This window comes from Terrapene carolina, unplaced genomic scaffold (genome assembly GCF_002925995.2).
Source record: "Terrapene carolina triunguis isolate 2854851 unplaced genomic scaffold, T_m_triunguis-2.0 Scaffold238, whole genome shotgun sequence".
Taxonomy (NCBI): Eukaryota; Metazoa; Chordata; order Testudines; family Emydidae; genus Terrapene; species Terrapene triunguis.
The window spans coordinates 12,006,226-12,031,520 of record NW_020664589.1 but is presented as its reverse complement, the minus strand read 5'-3'; the positions used below and the strand labels follow the sequence as shown (position 1 = coordinate 12,031,520).

The 25,295-nt window shown below is 44.0% G+C and overlaps 1 protein-coding gene across 4 annotated transcripts in view; it reads right to left on the bottom strand.

The window, feature by feature from the left end:
- Positions 1–10,517: 10,517 nt before the first annotated feature.
- Positions 10,518–25,295, bottom strand: part of OLFM1 (olfactomedin 1) — a 66,520-nt gene continuing 51,742 nt past the window's right edge. For all 4 annotated transcript variants that reach the window (XM_024206674.2, XM_024206673.3, XM_026657332.1 and 1 more), the window contains exons 5-6: positions 18,556–18,662; positions 10,518–12,215 (exon numbers count right to left, since the gene is read on the bottom strand). In XM_024206674.2, the coding sequence (XP_024062442.1) occupies positions 11,541–12,215; positions 18,556–18,662 (782 nt within the window). In that variant the 3' untranslated portion in view covers positions 10,518–11,540. The remainder of the gene's footprint in view (positions 12,216–18,555; positions 18,663–25,295) is intronic.

Here is a 25,295-nt window from a genome sequence, read left to right as displayed (position 1 = left end):
CAGGGTTTATTATTTTTGTACAGTTCTGTGTAGTTCTTGAGTGATTATGTAAAGAGCAATGGTGTCAAAAGCCTGTACAAAGTGTCTGTGTGTTTTGCATATTACATGTACCACAGGCCCCTTGAAGAGGTAAACTGTGGGCCGAGCACACCCCCACAGCTGGAGTTTTGGGAGAGGGTATGTTTAAGCTATGGGGAGGAGTGGGGAGTCTGAGGGGAACATCATTGGTTGCAGGGGCTGGGCAGTGGGCCGTGCGGTCACAGCTCTCAAAAGGGGGTGCTAGATGAAGCCTCCAGGGGGGAGTCACTAAGACAGAGACAGTACCAGGGCACTGTTCAGACCCCAGAGACTTAAAAACACACAGGAGCCAGTGGCAGGATCCCCTCACAATTATCTGGTGAGCGGCCCAGAGGGGCACTTGACAGGATCTGTGATACTCAGCCACTCGGTGGCCTCAAGAAAGAGTCCCCTTTATTACAAGCTAATCCTGTCTCTTCTCTCAAGGGAAATGCCACACGCAGCTCCATTTCAGTGGCGCTGTCGGGCTATAATTCGTGAAGTGCTTTGGGATCTTTTAATGCGAAAAGCGCTATAAAAAGCTAGGCTATTCTTATCGTAGAAGCCTCTGAGTTCCTGGTGGACATCTGCATGCAGTATCCCCTGCATAGAGGTGCATGTTTTTCTGCTACTAAAAAAAAACCAAATCAGAGGGTCTGACCCTCACAATTTGGCTCTGGATCCAGAATTCTGATCGAGGCCCAGCTCTGGAAGCAGGTCCAAGTAAGCTGGAACATTAACTCAAAATGACAACACAGCTGTCAATTAAATGTATTAATGATCTGGCCTTGGAATGAGATTCGCCTGATTTCTGCAGGTTACTGGGAACATCCACAGAGCCTGTCACTTCTGCCACCTGAATACTGACCTCTAGTTATTGCAGCAGCGAAGAAAGGTAGATGCTACTTCATCAGTAACCACAAATCAATGCTAGCCCGGAAGATGAAGTTTCACCGTGGCATCCAGCCACCTCTTAACCCCCTGCAAAGAGAATCTGCCTGAAGAACATAAGAGGCAGAGGGATCGACATGTCTTAAATAAAGTGCAGACACTGACTCAAGTCCTGGTGCTCGCACTCTGCCAAAACACTCATCTAAGACACTGGCTTTGTCTTGTTTGGGAATGTTACACTCCCCGCCCTGCAGACAAGTAGGAGGACGTAGCTTCTCCTACGTGCCTGGGTGAAAACTGGGTCAAGGACACAAGATTTGACCCAGTGAAATGACCAGTAACTGAAGTTTGCTGCCCAAAACAGAAATTCACTGCTATTACATTGCCTCAATTAGAGTATATCACTGGATTAGAAGATACATTAGAGGAGGAAAAAAGGGCACACAGCTGCTCTTCTTAGATTGTGAACTCTTTGGGACAGGGAAAAGGTCTATCTCTATGTTTGTACAGCACCTAACTCAGTAGGGTCCCTGGTGCTGAGTAGGGCCTGTTGCCTCTACTGTAATGCAAATATTACATTATCCTTAATGCTAATGAATACATTACAGCAACCGTGTCTGACTGTGGGAACCCCTGGTTTCAGCTCTCTGTTTTCGGAACCATTGTACATGTAGACTATTAATAATGGGTCAAGGTCTACTAATTTGTAATCAGATGCTGTCATTGTCTCATTGGTTTGCAGCAGGGCTTGCTTTGAAGTAACAATAGTACTATGTGCTTATGGACAGGCAAAGACTTCTCACTGTATAGGCCCGGTGGCGTTTTCCATCCTAGGGTTTCAAAGTCACTAATTACCTAAGCCGCACAATGCCCTCTGTACAGCCGGTAAGTAATTTATCACACCCATTGTACTGATGGGTATGGTGAAGCCCAGAGATAAGCATGAGTTGTCAAAGGTCACATAGCAAATAAATGAATCCAGAAATCTTGAGTCCCAGTTCAGTGCTCTAAGAACTTACCTTTGAGGAGCTGGGCCTATTTAGTTACCTAACACTCATTGAATTCAATTAAATACCTTTGAGGAACTGGGCCATATACCACATTGCCATTAAGGCTGGGTCATAAGGCCAGGACGATCAGGGAAGGCAAACTCATACTTCAAAGTCGTGATTCCCATTTTAAAAAAAACACATTGTGCCAGAGAATGATTTTCCCAGCCTGAGCACGACTGCACATCCTTTGTTAGAGGTCAGGATCTCCAGAAAATTACTACTCAGCTTGTAATCGAAAATCCCAACCCAGCTATTGAGATTCACACTCATGGCTTTGTGTTGCCAAATTGCAATAAAACTTTAATTGAATGTCTCCTTCAAGAAGGGACCTCCTTGAGTTAATGTCAGCTCCTCTGAATGACCCTTTACAGCCCTAGTTTCTCTTTTTTATTATCGCATACCATAGCCAATTTGATAGAAAAAGGAGACTGCCCTAAGTGAAATGAACTGCGTGATCTAGTGATAGGAAGACTTTAACATTCATTAAAGGTGACAAGTGCCATAGCGTAATGCAACTGATGAATGCTAAATTGCCAGAGATGGCAGTTTTATGTTCTCTTTCCCCAAGGTCACTTGTTCATCTTCAAGGTCTAGATGTACCTATTTGGGAAAAGACCTATAGTCTGGGTGCATACACGGATGAATCGGTAGAGAGCAGATTGCCAAGGTGGGCACTCTCATCTGGAAACCCAGCACTGGGATGCTCGGAAACAGTAACGTATGCATGTAAGGGATAAATTAGTCAGTATGTAGGTTACAGTGCCTTTAAGAAAAGAGAGGGAGATCTCAAAGGGAGGGTGCTACTATTGACATGGTAGTTTCAGCCAGGAGCTAAGAGGATGCTGATTGCACAGCATGTACTGCCAAGGTGAGGAGACAGACACGTATCCATCAAAGCCGATGGAGAAGTCAGGTGTCAAAGTGGATAGAGATGGCTCTGAACCAAAACACTGGCTCTAAATACTCCCATCCAATGTATCTGACTGCTACCTTTGTAACTCTGGACCCTGTCTACTTGGTGGAAGTACCAAGTTCCCCTCCCCATGAGGATAATGAAAGCATCAAGCTGCCTTTGCCGTAATCAGCCATGGATGATAGTGCAGTGAATCATCCATAGTCTCTCCTTTGCTTCAACTTTTATTTGACAGATTCACTTAAAAACAGTGTGGGAATATAAATGACATGTTCAATACAGATCAGCTCGTGGTTTTACAACATCCAAGAGAACATAAGTATCACATCATCAAAAGTCCTCGGCACAGCCTGAGAACAGAAGCCTAACGCACGCAGCATCCAAGAGCGACTGTTTGTCATGTATTCCACAGATCACTCTCCATCCCTGCTACGTACCAAAGCTGCTTCCATCATTTTTCTCCCCTAAGCAATACCCCCCTTCCTGTGATTCTGCAATGGCCTCTAATAACAAGGCGCTTATCAAGTCTGGCTCTGGGACCACTTTTCAGGGGGAGGAAGCAGTTCAGTGCATAGTGCAGGGGATTGTGAGTCCTCTGTTCCAACTTCTGCTGTGCCACTGATTGACTAGAAACCGGATCCAATGCCAAGATTCCCATTGACTCCAAATGGGATCAATCCCCGAGAGGCTTTAGGTATGTGACTTAATCCCACCACCAGCTCACCCATATCTAAAGCCACTGTAGCAACATTCACCTACGAATTAAGATTTTTGCCAAGCACTTAGTAATTTTCCCTCCTGTGGGACTTTCCATTGAAGGATCTCAAGTTCCAGACTAACGACAAGACGGAACCCCCCCAGCGGCACGCCAAGAGCGAAAGCCTGTCCTATTACAGAACCGACACGTTCCTTTGTCTCCGGTCTTGAAAGAACGTCTATGCGGTTACCAGTCCCTCAGCCAAAAGAAAGTGAGCAGTAGCCATCCACTGAGTTCTGGCAACACACTGAAGCTCTGTTTGTTGCTGTTGCTTTCACCAGGGACCAGAATTTTCCAGCTGCCGGGAAGAGGAGCCAAGCTGATTTCTGATCTGGCACCAGCATACATGTTTTCCTAATGTATGGGTGTCCTTGAAAGCTCCTTTATTTACAGTCCCTGGGAGAACCAGATTGCACTGCCTGTGCTGAGAGCAATGCTGTACTAATTATATGGGGAATTCTGCCAATAGCCTCCTTTCCTTTCTTTGACAGGGGAGGCCCCAGCAAGTGTGATGGAATCTGTTGACTGTTTGAGACCTGACCCCTGTTGCAGACAGCAAGAAAACTTGTGGGAGACCGGGCTAGCTTGGTGGAGAGTTGAATTTCCACCAAAGACCTGGGTGGGAGCAGGGTAAAGGGCTGGTGAGTTGCTTTGAAGCATTGAAGCTGGCAATAGGAGTCCAGGTTGATACAGCAGAAGTGACAGGCAAGTTAAACTCCCAGACAGCTCTGCACCCACTCCCCTGTGATGTCTCCAAGAGTCAAAGTTGGTGCAACGTAAACACCAAGGAGCCTAAAGAAGATATAAGTTAACAGAGGGGAGGTTACTTTAACCTTAACTGTCCACGGGCTCCTCAGTGTATGTTTCTGCAATTTGGACTCAGCTGAGTGGGTGAAAATAGCTGAAAGAGAGAGTGAGGGGATTTAAACTTGCAAATGATTTACTCCCACGCCAGACTCCTTAAATCAAGATTCCCCTGCATGAGGCTTATTCATTAACTCTTATTCAAGGTACAAACTCTTTAGCCCCCTCTTCTTCTGGGAGCCCAGGTGTCACTGCCAGCGGGCCCCTCCTGCCCAGTTCAGGAATCCCAGAGCTTCCCCCTGGCCCTGGGTGATAATTCAGGCAGGCTTACCCTCCTTGTATTCAGGAGCAACACAGCACTTTTCCTGAGGCTGGGCTATTAGCAGTCATTCTCTCCTTGGATCAGGAAACCGCAGTCTCCTTCTTCTTCTTTCTGGGGCCTATGAGTTTTTCTTTCTCCTAGTGTGTCTAGAAGCACCTCCCTAACTAAGCTCTGGTAGCCTTTTAATAGGGCCAGGTGCTCATTGATCAATTCAGCTGCCAAGCAGCCACCTAGGCAGTTAATTACTTAACAGGTATGCCAAGATGGGCTTGATCTCTTGAACGAAGCCAGTCATGGATAGAGTGGGCCCTGACTCTCCTTTCAGGGGCCAGCAACCCCATGACAGTTACTCAGAATTTTGTTACCTAGACTTTCACACAGCTCTAGTGTGCCGCTTTGCTTGAAGCACTTTCAATAAGAGAACATTATCCACAGATGAATTTTTTCTCCCCTTCACTATCAGGCTGGCGTTAGAACCAGCGGCAGAAATTTCAGAGAAGTATTAGTGAGATGTGTGCGAGTTTCATTGCTTCGTAGAGGGAATCCATTTTCCTTTTTAGTATCTATTTGCTCTACTCCCCCAGCTTTCAGCTTGCACAATACAGCGAATATAATCCATGCCCAGCTGACTATAATTTATTCATAAAAGGCCTGAATCTGCAATGAGCTATTCAGCTCCCGGGAAATGTTGAACACTCTTAATTCCCATGGTCTTTAGTGGGAACTGAAAACACTCAGCACCTAATAGCATCATGCAGAATCAGACCCAAAGTGACATAATGTAAAAAGGGATGTGTATATTTGTTTTTACTATGTTGTAAAAGTAGATTTATTATGAAATCAGCCTATAATTACCCTCTTAATAATTCCTACTCTTCGGCACTCACTCAAAAGAGACTCATCTCTATTGTATCAGCTATAAAAAGAGCAGCCATATTGACATACTTTATGACTATATTAAAAGTGGGGATTTTATATTAATAATTCTAGGATCCACAGCCATATTTCCCCAGTGAAGGAAATGTGTGCATTGGTCTAGTTCCAAGGTAATTTGTAAACATAAAGTATTAAAAGGCTCAACAGTTCTAAAAGTTTTAATTGGAAACTCCACAAATTGCTTTGCAACATCTTTATACTTCAGTATGGAGCTTTCAGATAATGAGGAGCTAATTAAGGAGCCAGGATTTTTTTTTTTTTTTTTATGATATCTGTCTCCATATGGGCTCTGAGTTCACTGCTTGCAGAACTAATGTAGGTCATGCAAGTAGTGGGAAAGAAAAATGATTTTTTTTTTTTTTAGCTTTTAATGTAATGATGATGCTAGGCATCAATCTTTGTGTTACCAAGAAACAGACCTCTGGGTCAGGGCCAGATGCCTGCATGAACTTTGTTGAAGTCAAGTAACTGCTGCCCAACCTGAGGGTATGGAATCATTCTCCATATCTTAGTGTGGAACACATTCCTGAGGAGATGCATGCATTTCACTAGCCATCATGCATTGAGCATGGACTTTGCAACTTGTGTGTCAATTTATCAGCCTTGGCCTCCAGATATGTATGCCAGCCTATGACTGAGCCCTCAAAAGTGGTCATGCTCCCGTATGGATACAAAACCAACCATCTGTGCACACAGATAGGGAGTTTAGAATCAAATGAGCCTTAATCACAAAAGTTTACTTCTGGATTTCAAAGTGCTCCAATACAGGATTTTGGTTCAGCCCATTATAAAGACAGAGGCTGCTTGAAATCTGAACCAAGCCACAGGCGTACATTTAACAAACACCTCCAGTTTTGGTGGTCGGTTCAAGCCAATCTCTTGCTTTGTGCCTACATCCTCTCTTGGGATGATGGGACGCTTGAGTCTGGCTGGATCACGCCGTCTAAGCAAGGATGATGTGTGAGAAAAAGAGAATTAAACTGGAGAGAGGGAGAGGTAGGTAAGAGCTCGGAGGGTGAACAAAGTGAAAAGAGGGAAGGGAGTGAGTGAAAGGTAGGGAGGAAGACTCAAAGGGGAAAATGTAGAAAAGGAATGGGGCAAAAGAAATCAAGGGAGAGACGGGAAAAATAAAAGGGCGAGGAGAAAGAGTAGAAGTAGAGAAAAGAGACACCGAATTGGGCAGGGGGATTGGGGCAGAAGGAAGATGCAGCACAGAAAGCAGTGGGAGATGAGAAGTAAGGGAGAAGAGGAGAAGAGGAGAGATGAAAGGGGTATTGCATGGAGAGAACAGTCAGAGCTGATCTCCCCTGCTTGATTTATGAGCTTTGGACCATTCTAAAAAAAAAAAATGGCTACACATGTTCTTCTCTCTGCAGCTTTGAAGTAGAGAAGGGCACAGTGCACTCAAAACCCATTGAAAGAGGGATGCCAGTGAGAGCTTTCCCTGAGTGGGAGGAGGAGTGATAGATACTCCTGGTCCCTTGTATATCTGATCATTGTGACCCCATAGAAGAGAGGGAGGTAACTTGGTACAGTGCAGTGGAAGCCAATGAATCTACTAAAGGCAGGAAAGCACCATGGCTTGGTGAAGCCCAACCATGAAAGAGATCAGAGTCTTGCTGAGGTTATTTCTCTTTCCTCTGTAGAATCATCTGATGAGCATGTGAACGGCTCGCTCATCTTTCCATTAACTGGCACCCAACCCATCCAGAACTACAGATGAACCAGCTGGAGCTCAATGGGTCAAATGAATCAAATGACAATGGTAGGCTAAGTGCTGACTTGAAATATAGGCAAATTTAAGGCAGTTGAATTTATTGCTCAGCTATAAACCGTCACCTGGGACTAAATATTGCTCTTGTAAGTGAATGCAGAATCTAGGCTCTGGAGTCCACTTAACACAATGCAGTCTCTGAAACCCACACAAATATTTAGCAAAGTCCTTTTAAAGCAATACTTTCTAAAATATTAACTTCACACACACACACACACACACACACACACACATACACACAGGGCCAAATTTTTCATTACTGCAATTCATTGACTTCCTTGGGGAAATGCCAGCAGTGTGTTTGGCCCAGTGTACTTCATGCACCAAATAAGTCAATTGTGATAGAAATTAATCCTTCTGGGACACATTTGCCTCAGAATGGCTCATCCACTTGAAAAATAATGCACACCAAAAATATATTACCATATGGTGTCCGTTTATAGAATACGCACAACAGGCTAATAGGACAAAGGTCCAGTCAGTTTGACCACTTTTCTCACCTCATTAACTTTGGCACATGTTATGGGGAAAGCTGTTCGGCCTTTGTAATGTTCAAGGACACTAGGTTGGTTCAGGTTTGTATTAAATGAATTGGACTAGCAAAAGGAATTTAAATATAGTGTCTACGCAGAGGCAATCCAGCGTATTATGTGTGGTGCTTGAGTAATGCTGGAGAAATATTCTATAATAAACCTATGGTAACAACTAGAATTCAGATCTATAAAGGGAATGAGAGAGGCAAAGAAAGATCTGTCGCGATACACATAAATAGCTGGGCAACTCGTGTTCTTTATGCAGTGAGGACCTGCTCCAAAGCCTGTTGAAGTTGATAGGAGTCTTTCCATTGATCTCAATGGGTTTTGGATCCGGCCCTAAATCTTTCAAAGAACAGCTGAGCTCTTCCTAAATGAGTCCCTGCTCACGGAATACACTTGTTAAGTGGATACAATGCAGGTGCTTTAAAGGCTCCCTGCTTAACAGATTTTTTACTGCACATTGAAAATCGATACTGTTGCCAATTATATCATGGTTCTTTCTTCCCTTTTTTAGCTTCTAGGAAGGAAAACCGTTGCTATAAATCTATGAGCCCCATAAATGTAGCAATTCAGCGCATTAGAAATGTGCTGCGTGATATATAATCAAATCCCCAGAAAGCAGTCCCGTTCCCGATATGCGCTCTCATTTCAGTAAGTCATCACCCAGGTGGGATTCCAAGATTTACACAACTGGCTCAGAAATCTAGTTGTGAAGAACCATTCTTTGGCCATGATGCCATCCATTTGTGAGGAAACAGTGTTCTGTTCATGCTTCATTTTCCCCCCTTCATCTTCTGCTGAAACATTGAGCAGGGATTATGCATTAGGGTCAAGAGGACGAATCCCATATGTTCAATTTGCTATGATTGCACCTCTCATTATATTCAATTTCCTACGATTGATGAGCCCTTGTTACTTCTGAAGTGGTCAGTACTGACTAACATGGCAATCCCTTTATGGAATTCTCTGCTAGAAGCCTTATTTAGGAGAAAGCAACATATCTGCACTCATCAGCCTTAGCTGAGAAGCCTGATTGCTGGTGCTACAAGACATGTTTATCTGCATCTATCTCTTTTTGAAAGAATGTAAGCTTAGTTTATGATAATGAAAGGAAGCATTCTTACAGTCTGTGTAAGGGCAGGCTGGGGACTGAATTCAATGGGGCTCCTCACATGTGTAAGAAATGCAAGACTGGTTCTTTAATTGTTACAAGAACACTCTCTCAGCCTGCCCTATATGGATTCAATAAAGGGATCTCAGACGCCAGTGTTGGATCATCTGCGATTTGTCCCTCTCCTGCACTAATCTCCAGTACATTGCAATAAGCCTTAACATTATTGCTGATGGTCAGAGGCAACTGGGACGTGACCTTGGGGAGAAAATGGCGATGGGGCACCTGAGTTTCACCTGGTGTGTTGGATCAGCTGAGCAGTGATCAGTCGACAGAGGGCAGGAGAGTGAATCTGGTAATGGTGATGGGTCATCAACAGGGGAAGTGTCCTTGGTGGTCAGGGAGGCAGGGTGTCCACGGATCATGGTTTTACAGGTAGTTAGGGGGTGCATATTGGCAGCACAAGGCGTTAGGGCCCACAGAGCATTAGCAGATTTAGCTGTCGGACACCCTGGGATTATTTGAAGGCAAGGGCTGGTATGCCATGACATTCCTCAGCCCCATGAGCTCTTCACAATGGGCAAAGACAAGACGAGACAGTCTTACGCTGACTTGAACCTAGTGTCTCTGACACTGGGTTGAGGATGATCAGAGGCAATGGTGAGCCGTTACGAACATTGGGGTTCGGTGCCTTTCAAGCAGGAGGACAGTTTCATCATTCTAAAATTTTCTCAAATTATTACCAGGGTATGAAAACACTGTAGTTTCCGTCTTCAAGTCCAAGGCTCGGTGTCTTCACTTCTGATGAATATGGTGGAGAGAGGCCACGTGTCAAATGCTGTTCTGAAAGCCAAAGGGTTTAGTCAGGATGTAGAACAGGAAAGACTCGGCCCTGCTGGGAGCAAAAGAGGCCGTCTTTGCTGGCAGTGAATCAATACAGCATCAAGGCTTTGCTTCCTTTTGTAGTAGAGACTGTTTATATGAATGAAGTGAGGAATTTAACTCCTTAAAGCAGAAGATACTCAGGGGCTGAGTGAAAGGCAGGTACACATCAGGCAGAGCTCATGGGCAGTGATGCATACACTATAATCTAAACATATGCATAAGTCCTGCAACTGAGACAGCATCCACCTGATTCTTTGAATGATGCACACTGGAAAGCAGACAGTCCTCTGAAATTCCCGAAGTTGCTGCCCGGTGCCAGCTGTTGTACACAGTAGGCCATTTTCCCCTTTTAGTCATCCCCAACACAAGATGGTTGCACAGAGATATAATTGAGAATTAGTAACTCTATAATTTACTAATGTTCCACCCCCTACATACACAGAGCCAGTACACAATAAACAAAACAGGGAAGTCTCCTAATATTTTTATTGTTCCTTAGATAACTGTGGATAGTACAAAGTTTTCCTCTTTAAAAAAATTAATTTCCTTCACAAGTCCATCCTCCTAAGACTTCATATGGGAATCTGATGCCACAGAATATCCACAGAAGCTATTTCCATCAATCATAATGCTGTGTAGATATTATAACAGTAAGAGAATATTTTTTAAAATTAGCAACATGAAATTGATTACCTGTGTATAAGGGGTGAACACTGATTCATTGTCATTTTTTAAGAAACGAAACCATCATTTATTAATCCAAACTACACCATTGCATTTACAACATTCATTGCATAAACTAGACATACAAAGTTTTGCCACCTCTGGTAAATAACAGACATACATGATACAGTATATTTGCTGAATACATAAGTTCAAACAATATGGGTACAACAACTTGTTCATAATACATACTTAAACCATCGTGTTTAATAGTTACTAAGACACAGATCCATGAGCTACTTTGGGTCTCAGCACAGTTAATCTAAGAGACAAAAACACAGTTGAGAGACAGTAGCTGCAATGGAATGCAAGTAAAACTAACCAGTGTTAGTCTTAACCAAACACCCCCTGGAGAGGGTCATCTTTTCCACTTAGAAATACAAATCACACATCCATCATGGCTGACCGTGATGTAGGAAAATGTCCATGCAACTCACATGAGAGAGAGAGAGAGAGAGAGAGAGAGTCTCTCCAGTGATAATTTCCAACAGTCATTGCCTTACTTCTTTAGCATGTACTGGAGATTTGCTATTGGAACCAAAAGCAAAACAAAAACTTCAGTGTTTCTTTAAGTGCAGTTCCAGCTGCAAGTATGTGATTATTCTTAAGTCTAGAGAACACAGGCTTGGACTTCTAGAAATGTAGAGGTAATGCTGATGTCAGGTGTATGCTGTATAATCCTCTGTCAAGTTGTTCTTTATTTTGGCAGCTGTTTTTTAATAAGTGTGTTTCCTTGATATTAGTATTTTTTTTTAAATTAGTTTCTAGACAAAAGTGGACTACAATTCATCAGACCTGATGACGTGGAAGAGGGTGACGTTGTAAAGTATCTGATGCCCGTTGTTCCAAGCGTAGAGGGCCCGGTCCTTCGGGTTGTAGTCTAACATGGAAATGTGTGAGTATTTGTTTTGGAATGGGATATCAATGTACTCGTAAGTGGAGGCATTGGTCTGGTAAGCATAGTGCACCTTGGTTCCTCCTGAGTACCCGTTGGTGACGTAGAGCGTACCGCAGATGATAAAGGCCTCGCCGGCGCTGCGTTTCGGGTAGCTGGTGTTCCAGGTCTGCAGGCTCTGCAGGGTGTTGGGGTCCAGCTTGCTAATAACAATGTTCCCTGCATTTTGATTGGTAGCATAGACAGCCCACAAGCCGTTTTCATCCACCATGAGGTCAATGTCAGAATGGCCACCCCAGGCGTAGTGGTACATGTTGTTGTAGCCAGCATAATCCAGGCTGCGAGTCTTGAGGATGCTCTCTGTTTTCAAATCAAACCTGATGATTATGTGGCTTTGGTATTTGTTGAAATAGATCGAGCCATTGTAGACCACTTGGCCAGTGCCAGACCAGGGGTGAGGGAGACGGTGAGAGGTGAAATTGTCTGTATTCATGAAATCCGACATGCTTTTGTACTCTCGGACAAAGCGGTTGTTGTGGTAGCTATCCATGTACCAGACCTAGGCAAACAATGGAAACACTTCATGTTAGAAGACAGCAGAGAACCACCATAACAAATGATCAATAGAGAGAGAGATTCCCCCACACACAGTTCTGGAAGATATGTAGGGCGACGGCATCATAAGTTACCTTAGAAATTAAACTAGGTGTTAAAAGGGAACAATCTGAAGACTAAACTAAGGAAACCTCACTTTGAGGAGAAAAGCCTGTCACTCTTTTCCCACGGTGTCTCATTATACCCACGAGGAATGGACAGACTGTTTCTGGCCTCACTGGTTCTAGAAGTGTTGCCCTCTAGCTCATCACCGGAACACACACTCCAAGACCCTGCTTATTCAGAGAATGACATGGAGGCCTGCAGTTATTAACAGGAGGTTTTCTCTTGGACAGACACCAAGGATCACCAGAAATCCAGAGCAAATTGCTAGGAGGAGAGGTGGTAATTGGCAACTTGCTTGAAAATGATGTATTTGGAGGATGCTACCAATGATCAAAAAAATAGGTCCACAATCTAAAAAGCAACTGATTGAATTAACTGGCGCACAAAAGCTTCCCAAGATGGGGATGCTAACATCTTTCCAGCAGCTCTGTAGTTTAAACTGTTGCCTTGAAGTACCGGGTGGTTGTCTTTGTCCTTTGAAAGGGCAATTAACATCTCAGTCTGCCTGGATAAAAACAGCATATTATGTTGCCTCTTTTTTGGCTTCCTGTAGGCCTCATCAGGGCAGCATGTATTAAATTATATCATCTGCTGTGTGGAACTCCATTAATTTGGCATACACAAGAATATGAATGCAATCGCTCAGTGTCATGGAGATTCATTGGAAAGTCCTTATCCGTTTAAAAATCATGCTCTCCTGCATCAAAAGCTCAAAGCGAGGCTGCTACAACACAATAGATAAAAACATCAAAATCTCACTATTGTTAGATTATTGGTTGATGGTGGAGATATTTTAGATTATTACTTAAATGCCAGTTCACTAAGGACACTGTCTAGACTCCTTACAAAATGCTTTAGTCATTTGCAACCAAGACTGAAGCAAATTACAAAGCAATACAGTTAGCGAGGAGAAAAAAAAATCTGTCCTACTGATGACATTTTGTATGCAGCTGCCTAACAATAAGACAGCTGTTTTCTAGATCAGAAATTGTCTGAGTTGGAGGAGAGATAATATATGAAATAGGAGTAGAGATGACTTTTAGGAGATGTATTTGCACGTCTTAAACAAATACAACTTTTGTCTGTATGGTCCTTGCAAAACCTCCATCGAGTTCTGTGCAGGAAGATTGAGCACTTAGGTATCAATGGGAAAATTCATGTTAACCACAGATGTGCATAAGAACATAAGAACGGCCATCCTGGGTCAGACCAAAGGTCCATCTAGCCCAATATCCTGTCTTGCAACAGTGGCCAATGCCAGGTGCCCCAGGGGGAATGAACAGAACAGATAATCATCAAGTGCTCCATCCCCATCACCCATTCCCAGCTTCCGGCAAACAGAGGCTAGGGACACCATCTCTGCCCATCCTGGCTAATTATCATTGATGGACCTATTCTCCATGAATTTATCTAGTTCTTTTTTGAAGAACTTGCCAAGGAGATAGTGTTAAAACCCATATCTGGATTAGAGTAGGGTTTGGGATTCAGATTTTAGTTTGAGATTCTGGCCCCAGGGAAGTCAACAACAGAACTTCTAGGGCGAGGATTTCACCTCAGGAGTTCAGGCTTAAACTGAAGAGCACTGACTGATCTCATGAGATTTTGACTCAATCTAAACTGGAAAACAGATACCTTTTGGTTCTGGATCTGCCCTGGAATCAGAACTGTAAGGGGTGGAATCAAGCCCAGAGATTTTAATCTAATCTCCATCGTCATCTGAAATTTTGAAAGGGTTTGGATTGAAACCCCTGGTTCAAGCCTATCTCTAGTAGTTTGATTTGCTATCCTCGAAAAATGTCCTGGGAAGTATTTGTCAATTTCACACAGCCCTTGTTTTGATCAAAGATGTAAAAGATAATTATGCTACTTCCAGAAGAAGCTGCACTGCTTTGTGTAACCAAAGATACAATAGATGTAACTGCAAATGCATAAAACATCCACGGATCAGAACCCCACCATGCCATCATTGCCAGAGTCCTATGAAGTCATCTGCTCTCATATGGCTATAAACTTCCACACATTGTGTTTGGTTGTTTATCTTAGAATGGCAAATTAACTTTAGAGCTCTGCAAAACATCTGCACTGAACTTCAAACACAGCCCAGGTTTGAAACATTCTGCAAACATGGATGAAGGATGTACACACAACTGCAGTGTTCCATGCCCCTCCTTTGATAGGCCTGAGATGGGCGTCAGAAGGTCCCAGATGGAACAAGATACTGAGCCCTCGGCAAGATGGTAGAGACAGGACATCCTGGGAGAAGGGATGTGGAGTTTCCCCCTTCAAAGGTGGAGTTTATTGAATTAGGGGTTCCAATTTGGGGTTAAAGAACATTTTACCTTAAACTGAATTTACCCAGGAAATGGCAATGCTTTACAAAAATCAAAACTGAGCCATCGTATTGCTCTGCTGCTCCTGTTTCATTATTTGGCATTAAAAAGTAATACATGCCAAACTCGGTGGGTATTTTTAAAACCATAAAAGCAGAAAACCTTGCTATGATGCTAACATTTTAGGGTGGCTGAATCTGATGAGATTCCTTGCTTCAGAAAACAAGAGATTGATAGCATTGTCTCGAGCCAGGCATAGTGCAATCTGGCTTTGAGCTAGCTTCTTCCACACACAACTCTGCCAGCACACATCAATCCCAGCCTTCAACAGCCACCTGCCCTTGCGTTGCCGGACTTCTCCGGAGAGACTCACAATCATGGCCAATTGTCTTCAGTGATATTATGACATGAACAAATGACTCATTTAGGGACCTGAACAGAAGAACACCCACCAAATGTATTGTGTGTTGTGATGTAACTCGGAGGTGATCAACACTTTGGTCACCACCCACCATCGATTTCAAACTTTGCCACTTAACCCATGAAATTCAGAGATGTGTATGTTTCAAATAAAATCTATTGTAAATAATACATGTACTTCTAAACTTAGAGCTACAGTCCCTACAAAACCTTGTTGCTCCCTTCCTACCTAAAAATATCATCTACTGGAGAAAAGAAATTATGTGTGACAGCTATTAAAGAGAGGGCTCCTAGATGATAAGATAATACAAATAATTAATAATAATGATAGACAAATAGCTTTCTGAAGATGCTAGGAACCACGGAAGGCCCTTATAATGCAATCAGCCAATTAGAGTTTGTTTTGAAGATGTAATGGGCCGGATTCTCCTCTTGCACCAGTGTAAATCTGGAGTAGCTGCACTAACATCAACGGACTGAGAAAATACTCCAAAATTTAGCCCAAGCAGAATAATCCTGTGTCTTATTGAGAGTGAAAAGAGAAGTGATATGCGTACAGGGTTCTGGTTCTGCTCCATAAATTACATTTTTAATGATGATGAGCATAAAGTTTGGTTTAATTATTGTCAGAAGTCATATCAGACGGATCCTGTGCAGCCAATCCTGTTACTGAACAGCTGACCATAAGCACTTAAATTAACAAGCCAGCCAGACAACTTAATTGATTATGTACTTTAAAAATCCCTGTAAGCTTATGGATACGCAAGGCCCGGACTGACGGCAGAATACAATAGGTCTGCTTTGAGAACCAAACAGCACACAGCAGAAGAATAATGAGCAACGAGATAGAGTCACTCTGCTGCACCAACCTCCATCAGAGAAAGTGATTAAATCTGCATCAGTTAGAAGGTACAACAGCAATAAACTTGTAATGAAAGTTTGTCACCAGATCACTGTGTCCCAGCCTTGAAAATAAGCATTTTAGCTTCACTTTGACATTTTTCATTATATGGCAACAGAGGCTTGGGTTTTCTTGACATAATCTCTCATCATTTCTTAAGGTTTGTACCACTGATGCCTGTAAGAGGGATACCTGGGACTAAAATTAAACCTCTTTCATCGGGATTTTGGATCTTGCGGTTGACTCAGAGTCTCTTGGGCAAGGCCACTAAGGGGCAGGCAAGGAACTGGGGCGTTTCACAGATGCATAGAGTTTAAGGCCAGAAGGGATTATTAGGTCATCTAGTCTGACCTCCTATATATCACAGGCCAGTACATTTCACCCAGTTACCCCTGTACTGAACTCAATAACTTGTTTGTTCATTAAAGCATCTCTTCCAGAAAGGCATCCCAGCTTGATCTGAAAACATCAAGAGATGCAGAATTCACCACTCCTCTTGGTTAATCACCCTCACTGTTAAAAATCCCTCTGCCTTATTTCCAGTTTGACTTTGTCTGGCTTTAGCTTTCAGCCAATAGTTCTTGTTATGCCTCCCTCTGCTACAGTAAAGAGCCCTTTAGTATCCAATATTGATATTTATACACTATAATCATGACACCCCTTCTTCTTTTTAATAAACTCAACAGATTAAGTTGGAGAGAGGAAGGGACAGACTGTCTTTCCCTCTGCATAGTGCCCTTGGTTTAATGCGCATGTTCAGAGCTAAGAAGCGTCCCTGAACTGAAATTGACTTTGGAATCATCAGTAGGTATCTTCTTTCTAGTAGGCTTCCTCCCAGTCTCAGCCAGAGAACCCAAACAAAGGGTAAGCTATTAAATTAATTTGCCCTCCCACCCTGCCTTGATGGTGCTGCTGCTCCCCCTCTTTTGACTAAGGCTGCATTAAACAATAGTGAATTTCCATTTAGCCAAGCTTTTTTGTTTGTTTGTTTTGCATCCTATAATGTCCTCAGCAAATGCCTTCCGATATTTTCCATTCCATCACTCATTGGAAACCTAGATTGATTTTCAGTGAGTTATTGGCTTCGTACCTCCTTGTGAGCAGAACCGCACAGTCTGAATTGAAAAGACCAAAACAGAGCAAAACAAAAACCTCTCTTGATGCAGCAAATTAATTCTACACATCAATGAAGGTGGAGGAAGGAGGAGGAGGGGAGATGTAGCTTGGTCAGTTGACTTTATCTGAGAGATGAGCAGCAGTGTTATAGAAATGAATGGGACTTCGATGTCCCTTCCTGTTGGCTAATAACTGTCGGCCTGATTCTATACGGACCTGCACCTTGAGCCGTCATCTACACCCGTGTGAATTTTGTCAAAGCATGAAAAATAAATCTAGACTTGAACCACAAGCCAAATATTGGAGTCTCCCTCTCATCTGCTTTGTAGAGGACACATACCTGTTCATTATGCTTTAGAAAAGAAGGAAGCTTCAGACAGGGAAGCCTTTAAAAAAAAAATCTAAGGGAACATTAATTTTATAGAGAGCGGGCTCTTGCCATTAGCTGGCTAAACAGAAATGTGTACTCATCAGACCAATAAACAGCAAATGGATTTTAACTCACAGCTGATAATGAGAAGCAACTAGAGCACGTTTTGCACGTGTAACGTACTTGGAATTTGCATTCAGGTATCCAGCCGGAAATAAGGCCACTGTTTTACTGAGCCCCCTAGGAATGTGCTTTATAAGTTAATAAAAATAATTACAGATGTTGAATAGCCTGCCTAGAATGAGTTTGATGGGTCTCGGTCCAGTTCCTAATGCACTCATGTCCTCTCCATTAAGAACTCAATTGTAATCGGCCATAACAGGAAACTTGGTTGGCAGGTTGAGGATGGACTGACCCATGGAGATGGTACTATCCTCTCCTCCACGGGGGCAGTGCCTGCATGCCAGAGGTGAGGCAGCCTGTGGTGGGCGGGGGGGGGGAAACTTGACCCATCATTACCAATGGATAAAGAGAGAACTCCAGTGGCTGTGAGTCTGGAACTTTTCTGTGACCAGTAAAATTAACATAAAAAAAATGTCAGGAATAAAATAAATAAGTAAACTTCCCCCTCTCAAAAAAACAACAACAACAAAAACAAAAAACCAACCAAGAGGCAAAGCTTCAAGAAGCGTTACAATGGGTGTGGGTTGTAATGACTTGTGGTCAATTTCTCCAACTCCCTTGCCTTTGGGCCAATCAAAGAAGAGCCTTTAGAGAATCCATTCCAGGTTTGACACGTAGCTCAGCACCTGCTGAGCAGGACCTTATGAGTTTAATAAGTGCGGTGTGGCTATGCATGCAGTGCAGACAGGGTCAATAAAGCTCAGACGCATCAAGTCTTTCCACTGTCTTCAGTGGGCATTGGACTGGAGATGTGATGGTGGACCTCCATTCAGAGTCTCAGTGCTTTGCTGCAAAGAGCCCTGAGAAACATGGGACATGCTGTGTGTGGGACGGGGGGAGGGGAACATTGTAATCTTACCTTGTTTTCACCTTCTGGAGCTAAAGGATCTGTCATCCATGATCCAAACCTTGATCCAGAGGTTTTTATTGTGACTGGGTCACTTATTCCTGTCAGCTTCCCACAAGCTGTAAAAAAGCGGAAAGTCGGTGAGCAATGCGACGAATGAGTGAATAGGCTTCAGCGTGTGTGGCAGACCTGAGACATTCAGAACCTAGCAGCTCTGAGGAGTGACACGGGCATTAAGACTCGCCCGCGTTGCTGTGACATTGCCTCTCTCCAGTTGATAGGGAGCTAGTTTAATTAAGGGCAATTAGATTGCGAACAGCTGTCGGATGCTTTTGTTTGTTTCATTCCGCTTAATAACAATTGTCCTTATCACAGTGCCCCTAAGAAAATGAACTTTCCCGAAAACAAACGTGCTGCGAATGGCGCAGAACAGCAAATGAGGAGAAGAGTTAGCCAGCGTCAGGCTGAGAAATTAGCCTGAATAGTGACTGTTCAGTTTTGCAGTAACAGACCTGGTGCTGCTCATTCTGAGTCTCCAGACATTCCTCGGACAGGTTAAAAAGGTGGGGCATTATATATAAATATACTTATCTTCCCAGCAAAACTATCTACCTGTACCTATCTGTCATCTTCTCTGGTGTCCAGCTCCATAGTATCTAAGCACCTCACAAACAGTAATGTCTTTTCCTCACACACAATGCCCTGTGAGGTAGGGAATTCTTGCTACACAATTGAAACACAACACGATTAAGGGCATGAGTTTTAGAGGCACGGCACCCCTGCCGCTGGCTTTACCTGGAGTTTTGGATGGTCAGCATCTCCGAAAATCTGGCCTTAGTGATCTGCCCACGGTCATGCAGTGAGTCTGTGGCAGAGCCAGGAATTGTGGCCAGATCTCCCAATCACTAGTCTAGTGATATAACCACGGCCCAAGCTAGTGAGCTCACCAGAACTGGGATTTGAACACATGCGCATTGGAACTAAAGTCTAAGGGCCAGATTTTTAAAAGGTATTTAGATGCCTCAGGATTTGGATAGGATTTTCCAAAGCACCTGGACTCTTAACTCCCATTGACTTCAAACCCACCGAATTCAAGGGGAGTTACATGCCTACACCCTTTTGAAAAGGCACCTATCTGTGACTAAATACCTTTAAAAATCTGGCTCTGATGTCTTAACCACTCATCCATTCTCCTTGCTCCTCCAATTTTCTGTATCAATCTATCTCTTCCATGGTTCCACCTAGTAAAATATAATCTTGTCTCTTTCTCAGGATTCACGCCAATAAATGTCTTCCGCGCTTCATTTTTAGGGTCTAAAATATAGCCATATGGTGATTTCATATTTACAATAATACCCACACGTTTCAGTAACGCTGCCATCCCAGGCTGTTGAAACACTTGCATATACGCACTAAAGAACGACAAGGGGAAAGTCAAAGTAAGCTGCAGCAGAAGAAAATGCAGACTGAGACTGAACGTACTGTTGCTACAGGAGCAGTCATTTAAAACCCTCGCACCAGTTCTGCAAAGCGGCTCTTGTAGAACCATGTCCTTTATAAGCTGACATAAGGGTAGACGAACATGGATAACAATGCAAACTAAACTTGGGAAGGTGTTCGCTGGCTCTGATCTTTAGGTTTTTAAACCTGTGACACTTCAGTCAAGGAGAAAGTCTCAGTAGTAAAGTGGCGCGTATGCTATTGTCAATGGATTTTGATGCTTGAACTGAACTGCAGCGAATATGGTTTCTTTAGCCAAAACTGGAAATCAGGGGCCAGATCCCTCAGGTGTAAGTTGGCTGTAGCTCCACTGAAGTCAATGAAGCTGTGCTGGTTTACAGCAGTTCAAATCAGGCCCTTGGTTTTAAGCTGTTATTAAGTACATGCCTAAGATTTCTGGGATATCTATTCTTTGAGTTTCCACTTGGTCTGTTCTAATTAGCCAACTGGACGGCTTCTTAGCTATTCAGTAGTGGGTGAGATTGTTACCTCTACTCCAGCCCCTTTACACTGGGCAAAAGCACCAGAGCAGTGAAAAAGCCCCCTAAATTTTCCCTAAAAGCCCTGTATGTGGCTGAGAGACGCTGTGAAAGAGAGCCGTAAAATGGCCTTCTGAGGCCCCCCTCCCAAGCCCTGGCATGAGGGACATGCTGCGGGTGTGGCTGAAGGTGGGAGGAATGCATCAGGGACGGGGACACAGACACATCATGCAGCTCTGTGGAAATTCTGGCCACCCTGTAGCCCATCGGCCAGCCGAGCGAGGCTGTGGTAACTTAGGCCTCTAGGGCTGTCTAAGTTACACCAGAGTCCCCAACACAGCCTAGAATCAGGAAGGCAAAAGGTCCCTGGAAGCCATGTCAGCTCTCCCACTGTAAAACGACACTGGAGGCAATGCACTTTCCTGTTACAAGGTAAACTAGGGTAAGTCGCCCCGGGGGGGTGATGTAGCACTGACCTCGCCTAGCTACCTGGCAGTAAACACTACAAGTGCTTTGTCCCAAGTTAAGATTTTACGGGGACATAACTATTGGTGTTTCTTAGCTTGCTGTCAAAACAAACAAGCAAACAACAAAACCCCTCATTGTATCAATGAAGACAAAGCCTTAGACAATAAAAAAATACCACCATCCTAGTGTGTGCCCCTGACCCCCACCAATAACAATACCATTCTTTAGCCAGTCATGACTTCCCAGAGTAAAATCTCTCACTTCAGATATGGTTCTTTGCTTCCAGGCATTGCAGCACATCTTCAGCCTACCACCATAGGTCTGATATGTTCTAAAGTAACTACTGGGGCTATTCTGCATGATCTCACCCCCAAACAGAGATGGGATGGAAATGTAGGAGCGCACAGCCAAAAAGCCGAGCGTCCATGCAGCCCAGAATGTAGGTTGAACGACGAACGCTTCTTGACATGGACTGAATTCAGCCTAAATCCCTCTCAGCCACAGATGAGGTATTGGTGAAAGTATACAAAGAGTTAAAAGAATATGCGGGTAATTTCTTGCAAATTTTCCTGCACAGGACCAACCTCTGTCTACTGAGCTTCCAAATGCTCCCTGCCATTCTCATACCACTACCTTGTTGTCAATTTATTCACTATCCCTCTATTTTCCTGGAAAGAATACTTGTATAAAGCCCATTGATTTTTTTTAAAGCTGATACCGGTAAACTGGTGTTGTTTGCAAGTAGTTAGGCTACAGCTCACTTTGCATTTAGCTGGAGACACATTTATAACAGTTTCCCAGTGGAAAACTAGGGCTGATCGTATTCCAGGCTAGAAGTCTCTTTCATGGTTTAAATCTGTCGTGAGCCGCAGGTGCCAGTGGGCAAAATCTAAAAAGTTGGAGCTACACTGCCAGGATTTAGAAACATAGGACTGGAAGGAAGTTCCTGGGTCTTTGAGACCAGGCCCTGCTATCACAGGTAACCCCATCATACAATCCCATTCATAAATTTATCATGTAGATTAAGAACCTACCACTTGAACAAGACTTGTATCCTGGACTCTCATATTAAAAGTCAGATGCATTATCGATTTAGCCACCTGAGTTCCATCTCAGGTAAGACAACATCAGTCATTAGGTGTTATTGTTCTGGATGGGCAGCTACAATCTTTGCATTGCATTGGGAATTTCTAGGGGCATTTGTTCATTCCAGCCAAGAAGCAACTACAGACATTACACAATGGTCTTTTTCATGCCATGTACTTAGTGATTGCTGGATATAAGCTGTGAGGAACTGTGTGTTGTGGAAAACTCTACGAGGTGCTGAATTCGTTCTGCTAGGCATGGAGACTCCTCAATGTGAATCCAGCTCAGCATCTCACAGGATAGGATCCTTGTATAGCCCGTCTATTATAAATAATTTGCACATATACAGCCTCGGATCTCAAACTGCTTTGCATACATTAATGAGTTATGCCTCAAAAGGCCCTGGTGATTTAAGGTTAGGGTGACCAGATAGCAAGGGTGAAAAATCCGGACGGGGGTGTGGGTGGGGAGGGGAGGAATAGGAGCCTATATAAGAAAAAGCTCCAAATATGGGGACTGTCCCTATAAAATCGGGACATCTGGTCACTCTATTTAAGGTTCTTGATTGTCGTCCCATTTTACATCTTGGGAAGTTGAGGCATAAAGAAATTATCTGATTTGTTCAAGGAGATACCGTGCAATGAGTCAGCGGCGGAGCTGGGACTAAAATCCAAAATTCCTGACTCTGCGGCCCCTCATTTAACCATTAAACAATACTGCCTGTTGTAGAGCCTTTTAATTTTTAACTCCTCATTGACTGGGCCTTCTTTCTGGAACTCCTAAATTATGCTCCTTAATCACACCCGAGGGCTCACTCTTGAACAACAAAGAGCAACCCTTTCAAACTCTTAGGTGCTGAGTATTTGCCTACATAGCAAACTCAGCCCTTCTGGGCTCAGAAAATACGAATAGCAGGGATATGTGGGCCGCCGCTTTGTTCTGTGTTCATACAGCACCTAGCGCAATGGAGTCCTACCCAGGGCTCCTGCGTGCTACCACAATAGAAATAATTAATAATAATATGTGCAGGGCTCAGTCACGATCTTTATGCTTCTTTATACTCACACTCATGTTTTTCATACTGAATATCCCAATATTTGGGTAAACCCGAATAACCCCCCAATAGCTCGGTGTTTCTGCTTGTTTTTCCTCTGACTCTTTTAGTGCTTCAGGGAACCATTTATGGTGCTTAAGTTATGCAAGTCCAGACATTTGGAGGGTATTTCAAGTCACTGGGTGGTGAGACTAACATAAGATGACTTGGGTTTGCTTTATGTTGTCTCCACAAATTATTCCCGGATGCAGGGGGGGGAAAAGGAGGGGCTTGAAAAAACAAACACGACTGTACAACTGCTATGAAATTCCAGTCACTGGAGGTTTTTAAGGACAGATGAGACAAACATCTATCAGGCATGGTCTAAGCATACTTAGTCCAGCCTCAGCCTGGGGGGATGGACTAGGTGACCTCATGAGGTCCCTTCCAGCCCTACATTTCCCCAAATACCGTGTCAGATTTATTTGGGGTCCTGTAGAGTCCGACTGCACAGGGCTAGAGAATGGCAGTCAGACTCACGCCAAACACCAGGCTGGCTCAGCAAATATGGTTTAAGGCTGAGATTTTCAAGGCTCAGTTCACTGGGGTTCCACAAGATCCCTTCTTTTGACCTTGCCTTCACTAAATCACCCTCGAGGGAGGTGAGGGCATACCTCAGCCATCTAACATGGGTTCCAGCTACGACTGTCATCTCTTCACTAGGCTTGTAATAGGGGTTAAAACACCTCTTTTTGCACAGCCAGTGCATGAGGTGTGGTGGCCGAGCCGCCATTTTAAAGCCATAGGAACTTTAGATTCATGGCAAAGGGCTGGTTTGATTTTGGACTCAACGGTTATTGTGAGTCGCCAGCACGCCAGGCCAAGTTCGGGCCTTGCTTCATCGCTGGGGATAGATTCTCCCCCCCCCCGGGCAGAGGGAGTCCCATGGAAGTCAAGGGGAATTATTTGTATCCTGCAGCAGGACAGTGGCAGGGCTCTACTGGGGGGTGGAGCGATCGCCGCAGGCACTCTGCTGGTGTGGCCTGTGTGAGCGTGTTACGCAGACATACCCCGGTCGCCAGCAGGCAGGATTGAACCTGGGACCTCTGGAGCTTAGTGTATGAGCCTCTACTGCACAAGCTAAAAGCCTCACGGCCCTTAGAAATTAATGAGTCTGCTACAGCCTTAGCTAAGTGGTCTTGGTGCCACTAAATGGGACAGAGCACCACACCCCGGAGGTGTGTGGGTTACAAGCGCTCCGAACTGCGAGCTCTTTACATCCTGCTTTTAAAGGAATAATATGAACTCAACCAGATGCTAGCAGGCAGCTCAGAGCACGGAGGTGGCAGCGGGGGAAGGGTTATGCCCCTTTGAGCCAGGGAGCGGATTCCCAGGCTGCAGCGCCTGTGTGGAAGCATAGGGAGAAGCCCCCTTTGTCTTCGTCCCCACTACCCAATGCATCCCAAGGCCGTCAGACTTTCGCCCTGAATTTGTTAATCCAGGGATGCACCTCCATTTGCACTCACTGGAGACGCATCTAGTCCAGTGTGATTTTACACACTCCTATTGTAACACTGGGGGCATCGGGATCGACTCTCTTCCTTTGCAAGGACAGTTCTGAAGGTGGAAACAGATTTTTCTTTAGCAACTAGAAAGCTCAGCACTGATCTTGCCTTTGTCTTCTGGCTGGGAGACCTCTAATCTGACTGCTAATCGAAAGGCAGCTGGGATGGATGAGTGCGTGTGTAGCGAGGGGAGGGGAGAACACATTCCTACAGTCCCTAAATTGTACTATTGTGGGGCAGAGTTTTGTTGCTGTTGTTTTGTTTTAGGGATCAGCTCCCTATTCTGTGCCGAGCCCCATTTCATATTAGGGTGTGCACATTCTTCTTAATCCCTGTAAAGGGAGCGCTTTAAGAATCAAGGGGAAGCTTGAAAGGGAGAGAATTCCAAACCTGCAGAGAGCAGCTGCTATCTTAAACTTGTCCTCTAATTCAAGGAGCAATTCTGAGTGATATTCTCGCTACTTCTGCAAGGGTTCTCTTCGGCGCCTGAATAGAAACCTTCACATCGCCATATAAATAGCGATCTTTAAAAAATGTGAACGGAACAACAAACGGAACCTGCCTTTGGATAGATACACACACACACACACACACACACACACACACACACACACACACACA